Genomic DNA, 6,958 nt, shown 5'->3' on the forward strand with positions numbered 1-6,958 from the left:
AATATCTGTTGAACCATTTTATCTTATTTGTATTTGATCCGCCTGTGGATCCGTTTCAACTACTGTGATATTTATTATTGCAAATTATTTAAAAGTTGAAATGTATCTATTCTGCTTCCGCGGTGCATTATTATATTGTGTTGTTTGTCTATGACGATGCCAACTACGTCACTGTACCCCACACCGGGCCCACCGGTGACACGTGGAAATCGGGGTGTGACACGCACCCCTTAGGTAAAAAGTGTTATCAACTTATATTTTAAAAATATTCTTTAGTAAACTCTTATTTTATAAAAAAATATTACCTAAATTATATAACTTTTAATACCTAAATAACTAAACCCAAATACTCAATACATTTAACTAGCTCACTACTAAGTCTTAGCCCAATAAACAAACTCAACAAATCAACAATATTTCAAACTAAAATAAAATAAACAAGCCCAAAACCCTTACATATTCTGTCATGCTCTCTTTATCGTCCTTGCACGCCAGCGATCAGAACATCAACAGCGACAACAGTGAATAGGCAGCAGCCACCATACCATCGCCGATCAAACACGGGTAAGTTTCTTAATTATTTTTGATGATTTTTTTTTAATATTATCCACCCCCATCAGCAGCCTATTATAGCCGCATACTAACCATAGTAGACATGTGCTTCGTTTTGTTTTCAATATGTTATGGTGGGTTATATTTTGTTAGTGATTATAGTTTGCCTTTTTTTTATAGCCGCATACCACAGTATGTTTGGCTTTTTTTAGTGAAGAACGTTTGGCTTTTTTTATGGTGTATATGTTGTTTAGTTGATTTTTAGGGTGATTTACATTATGATATTTAGGGCTTGAATAGTTGATACATTATGTAATATGTTATGGAGACATGAACTTATAGATAAATTTGTTTGTGATAGCCGATAGGAACAATCAGCAGCGACATTATGGCACGATTTCTCAAGAGGAAAGTTGATACGTCTTCCGGATTCGTTGATGTGGATACTTGCGTAATCGGATTGGCGATGAGAATTTAAGTGAAGGTTGTATATGTTATATAGAGAAAGAGTTGCTTAAGAAAGTAGGTTTAGATGATGTTTTTATAGATTTCAAAAAATGAAAACCCGTAGGACGACGTTTTAATTATATTTATAACAAGGTTTGACGTGTTTTTGATGATTATATAAATTTATTTCTTTTGTTTTACATGACCCGACTCGACCCGAACCGACCCGATACGAACCAATTTTTTATTTATATACCTTGGGGCCTAAAATTTTTAAAAATGTTCCGCACCCCCATGGAAAAATTTCCGGGTCTACCACTGAACTCAAAATCTTATAATTAAGTGTTTTAAAAGGCTTTACTTTAACAATGGACGACAAACCCAAGTGGCTGAACATAACATGGTAATAAATGAACATCATTAATATTTAAAACTAAAACAAACATTATATTTTTTTTGAAAGGTAAAAAAAAATTAAAAATAAAAAAATAAAAAAATAAAGTTATATATAAATCATACAACTTTATATAGTTATATAGGTTCAAAAATAAATCTGTATCATAACAAGATGACTACTTTCAGTTATGATATTTCATAGTAGGTTTAAGATAAAATAGTTACGCCTTCTCGTCAATATGTAGGGTACATCCACTCAAGCAACCGTGGCTTAGCAATTGCCAAAAGCGGTTTAGCTAAGCAAATGTCGTCGTGATTTTCAACCAATTCAATTGACCGCGCATTATCCGGTGCCTCCCAAGTGAAACCCTGGAGCATCCTCGCTAACAACATTGTAGTCATGATTGTGCCTAGCATCATTCCAGGACAACCACGTTTCCCTGTGCTAAATGAGATCAACCTAAGGTTATTATCCGTAAGAACCACTTGTTTTTCTTCCCCATGCAGATGTCGATCTGGTTTAAACAACAACGGATCTGGCCACACATTTGGATTTCTTCCCACTCCATATCGACTCAGTATAACATGGCTACCCTTAGGTATGAAGTAACCAGCAACCGTAGTATCTATTGTAGAAACATGGGGTGGAACAAAAGATACAAAAGGGTGCAACCTAAAAGCTTCCTTGATGCATGCCTTTAGTATCTATTGCCATTGGGCCCTAGCCCATGTATTAAGCAATTTGGGCCTAGCCCATTACTAACTTTGATAGGCCCAGTTCTAACATTATGAGTCCATTAACATAATCTTGCAATTTTTACCAAAATGTAACCAAGTAGCAAACTTTAAATAAGTTCATTTTTCCTATGAAAAATACTTGGTAATTTTTATAGTTTTCGACTTTCCGGATTCTTGTTATAGGTCACTTACATATGTGCTCGTTTAAACATCCAAAATATGTTATTTTAGACTCGACTTTGTAGTAACTTGTTTACGGTGTCGATACGCCCAAATTGTCGTCATCAAGTGTTATGTATTTCCATTTCGGCCATTTTATTTAATTGTCCAATTTTACTAGCATTTCTTGGACCATGTAGGAACATGTTTGTGTATTTATTTCGATCACCCTATAGGTATCTAATACATACACATATATAGCACATATACACATACTTGATATGTCTCAAAATATATAATTTTTCTTACCAAAAATTATACTCACACATCGTTATATTTTTACCCATTTATTTTTGTAAAAATATAAGTTTAAATTCATAAGAATTTCTTGAATATTTAAACCTTAAATATTCCCATCAAAGTTTCCATAATGACGTTTAAGACCACTAATCGCGTTTAACATTGTTAATCACCCTTTAATCCCCTCTTTAATCGCGATTAGATTTTTAGAAAAATTCGCCATAGTTTCCCCTAAATTATGACGTTTCCCACGTTACAAAAAACACGTTTAAATCAATAATCAATTCACTAAATCAATTTTCAATACCTCAACTTTACATATATGATAACATACACTTTAACCCTCATTTCCATGAACTTAACAAGTGTATTCCGTTGATATCATCTTTTGTTTTAGTATGTTTTTCATCAATTGACATTATTCCGAAGTCCCGGAAATGCTCTGTTATAAGTTCGGACGCGTTAAAAGTGCTATATTTTAAGCCGAAACGGACGTTTTTGAGGTTAGGGCGTTATACCGGAAAGTCTTGTTTGTTTGCAAGATGTGTTTTCATAATAATGTTTTCGCATATAAATGGACTCAGTTATGTTATCCGAGTGACGTTTTTTAGTGTTTCGGTCTGATTTCACGGTTTGCTGGCATGAATAGTGTAACCGTGAATAGTGCACGCAACACTTTCTACCAACACTTTTAGGACATTGCTTGTTTGGTTTCGCATTACGACGACAACCAACATATGTTTTAGCTTTGTTTTCTTGTCCTAACACTGTTATCCAGTATACGACACAGTTACGTAATTAAATTACGCTAAATGCATGAGATTAAGAAATATAAATAGTGATTAGATTGTACGAAATTACCAGTTATTTGCCAGTTGTCACAGGGCGCACCCCCGGGAAAAAAAATTTAGTGCTAAGTTCCGTCGAAAATCTCGTTCGCACCCCTTGGAATTTTTCGTCCGCACCCCTTAGGTAAAAAGTGTTATCAACTTATATTTTAAAAATATTCTTTAGTAAACTCTTATTTTATAAAAAAATATTACCTAAATTATATAACTTTTAATACCTAAATAACTAAACCCAAATACCCAATACATTTAACTAGCTCACTACTAAGTCTTAGCCCAATAAACAAACTCAACAAATCAACAATATTTCAAACTAAAATAAAATAAACAAGCCCAAAACCCTTACATATTCTGTCATGCTCTCTTTATCGTCCTTGCACGCCAGCGATCAGAACATCAACAGCGACAACAGTGAACAGCCAGCAGCCACCATACCATCGCCGATCAAACACGGGTAAGTTTCTTAATTATTTTTGATGATTTTTGTTTAATATTATCCACCCCCATCAGCCTATTATAGCCGCATACTAACCATAGTAGACATGTGCTTCGTTTTGTTTTCATTATGTTATGGTGGGTTATATTTTGTTAGTGATGATAGTTTGCCTTTTTTTATAGCCGCATACCACAGTATGTTTGGCTTTTTTTAGTGAAGAACGTTTGGCTTTTTTTATGGTGTATATGTTGTTTAGTTGATTTTTAGGGTGATTTACATTATGATATTTAGGCCTTGAATAGTTGATACATTATGTAATATGTTATGGAGACATGAACTTATAGATCAATTTGTTTGTGATAGCCGATAGGAACAATCAGCAGCGACATTATGGCACGATTTCTCAAGAGGAAAGTTGATACGTCTTCCGGATTCGTTGATGTGGAGACTTGCGTAATCGGATTGGCGATGAGAATTTAAGTGAAGGTTGTATATGTTATATAGAGAAAGAGTTGCTTAAGAAAGTATGTTTAGATGATGTTTTGGATAGATTTCAAAAAATGAAAACCCGTAGGACGACGTTTTAATTATGTTTGTAACAAGGTTTGACGTGTTTTTGATGATTATATAAATTTATTTCTTTTGTTTTACATGACCCGACTCGACCCGAACCGACCCGATACGAACCGATTTTTTATTTATATACCTTGGGGTCTAAAATTTTTCTAAAAATGTTCCGCACCCCCATGAAAAAATTTCCGAGTCTGCCACTGAACTCAAAATCTTATAATTAAGTGTTTTAAAAGGCTTTACTTTAACAATGGACGACAAACCCAAGTGGCTGAACATAACATGGTAATAAATGAACATCATTAATATTTAAAACTAAAACAAACATTATATTTTTTTTGAAAGGTAAAAAAAATTAAAAATAAAAAAATAAAGTTATATGTAAATCATACAACTTTATATAGTTATATAGGTTCAAAAATAAATCTGTATCATAACAAGATGACTACTTTCAGTTATGATATTTCATAGTAGGTTTAAGATAAAATAGTTACGCCTTCTCGTCAATATGTAGGGTACATCCACTCAAGCAACCGTGGCTTAGCAATTGCCAAAAGCGGTTTAGCTAAGCAAATGTCGTCGTGATTTTCAACCAATTCAATTGACCGCGCATTATCCGGTGCCTCCCAAGTGAAACCCTGGAGCATCCTCGCTAACAACATTGTAGTCATGATTGTGCCTAGCATCATTCCAGGACAACCACGTTTCCTGTGCTAAATGAGATCAACCTAAGGTTATTATCCGTAAGAACCACTTGTTTTTCTTCCCCATGCAGATGTCGATCTGGGTTAAACAACAACGGATCTGGCCACACATTTGGATTTTTTCCCACTCCATATCGACTCAGTATAACATGGCTACCCTTAGGTATGAAGTAACCAGCAACCGTAGTATCTATTGTAGAAACATGGGGTGGAACAAAAGATACAAAAGGGTGCAACCTAAAAGCTTCCTTGATGCATGCTTTTATGTAATTGAGTTGGGGTATGTCTTGCTCTTCGACTAGCCGTTGGCGACCTACTACATGTTCCAACTCCTCAACTGCTCGCTTCAGGATCATAGTATCATTGATCATATGAGCAATTGTCCATTCAATTGCGTTAGACGTATTATCAATTGTGGCCATCATTAGTTCCTAGAGTTTGATAAGCGATAAATTAAACTTTAGACAAGCATAATTATAAACGTTTAAAGATCAAACAAACCATTATTCTTAGTTTCCAAGCGTTTCATAAAAATATTTTGTACATCTAGCTACTTCTCTACTATGTTTAACGAACACAAGGGAATCTGATTTTTTTCTTGAGTTCGCTAATTTAACTAGCAAACTTTGATAAGTACAAAACTAGCAAACACAAGTCAAGAGTAACTTTCGCGACGACTCTGCGTGAAATGAAGAATGCAAGTTAGCTTGCGACCTCATTGGACCTGCATGACCTTGTTGCCTAGATGGCTAGATGAATAAGAGCTTTCAAAAAATGACTAGAAACACTTATCAGAACTCTAAAGTCTAAACCACCCAAAAAAACCCCAATGAAAATAATCGTGTGCAAGTGAAAATAATAATTAATGGTGAGAGACTTACAACAAATTCGGCTTTAATCTCTTCTGGAGTAAGCTTAGGATTTTCAAGTGTGATAAGAACATCAAGTATATCAGATTTTTCCTTTCTATCTCCATTGTTCCACATTTGAATTCGTTCATCGATCAATGGATCCTGATACTTTCGAACATTTTGAATTGCTGTCCGAATTATCTTTTCATGTCCATCAAAGTCTGTCTTCCCACTTAACCATGGGAAGTAATCAGTGATGCAAAACGCATAAAGATACTTCAGCAAGAGAAAAAGTGCAGCAACATGCTCAGTTTCTTCTTCACCTGGCCCTCCATCTTCCATTCCTTTCCCAAAGAATCTTTTCCCGAAAATAATATTCCTCATTGCGTTTCCAAAGAAATGTTGGCTCACAGCGCGAATGTTTATTAACGCTCCACCAACTATAGAATCTTGTCTCTCTATTTGGTTCCATATGTACCTGAGAACTTGATCAGCTTCTTCATCACGTTTAGGTTGGAGCCATTTTTGTATTGGTGGTGAAAGCACCTCCCGATTTATAATTCTTTTCATCTTTCTCCATTGTTCTCCATATGGGGACATGACTGCCGTGCGATATCCGCCACTTATTAGATATGCTGAAAGGACATCAGGCCTTGAAATGAATATTTCATCCTGTTTCTTGAGGAACTCACATGCTATCTCTGGTGATGAAACCGCAATGACGTGGGTTGACGGTCCTAGACGGAGGCAAAGGATTGGGGTGTCAAACTGGTCCATAAGCTTATCGACCCACCGGAAAGTTGGTTTATTTAGGAGCATTTGAATGGCGCATCCGAAAAACGGTAAAGGTGTTGGACCGGGTGGTAATGGACACAATGAGTGGTTTGTAGATTTCTTACTAAGAAACCTACCAACAAATATGAACATGATGACAATGAGGATGATGGTTACAGACAT

The 6,958-nt window shown here is 35.3% G+C and overlaps 2 protein-coding genes across 2 annotated transcripts; both read right to left on the bottom strand.

Annotated features, from left to right (window-relative positions):
• Positions 1 to 1,629: 1,629 nt before the first annotated feature.
• On the bottom strand, positions 1,630 to 5,117 carry LOC110907255 (tryptophan N-monooxygenase 1). The gene is made up of 3 exons (XM_035983057.1): positions 4,966 to 5,117; positions 2,108 to 2,175; positions 1,630 to 2,021 (listed from the first exon to the last, which is right to left on the bottom strand). Exons 1-3 carry the CDS (start codon positions 5,115 to 5,117, stop codon positions 1,630 to 1,632), a joined length of 612 nt encoding a protein of 203 aa, XP_035838950.1.
• Positions 5,118 to 5,131: 14 nt separating this feature from the next.
• On the bottom strand, positions 5,132 to 6,958 carry LOC110907257 (valine N-monooxygenase 1). The gene is made up of 2 exons (XM_022152264.1): positions 6,032 to 6,958; positions 5,132 to 5,581 (listed from the first exon to the last, which is right to left on the bottom strand). Exons 1-2 carry the CDS (start codon positions 6,956 to 6,958, stop codon positions 5,132 to 5,134), a joined length of 1,377 nt encoding a protein of 458 aa, XP_022007956.1.

This window comes from Helianthus annuus, chromosome 14, assembly GCF_002127325.2.
Source record: "Helianthus annuus cultivar XRQ/B chromosome 14, HanXRQr2.0-SUNRISE, whole genome shotgun sequence".
In the NCBI taxonomy this organism is placed as follows: Eukaryota; Viridiplantae; Streptophyta; class Magnoliopsida; order Asterales; family Asteraceae; genus Helianthus; species Helianthus annuus.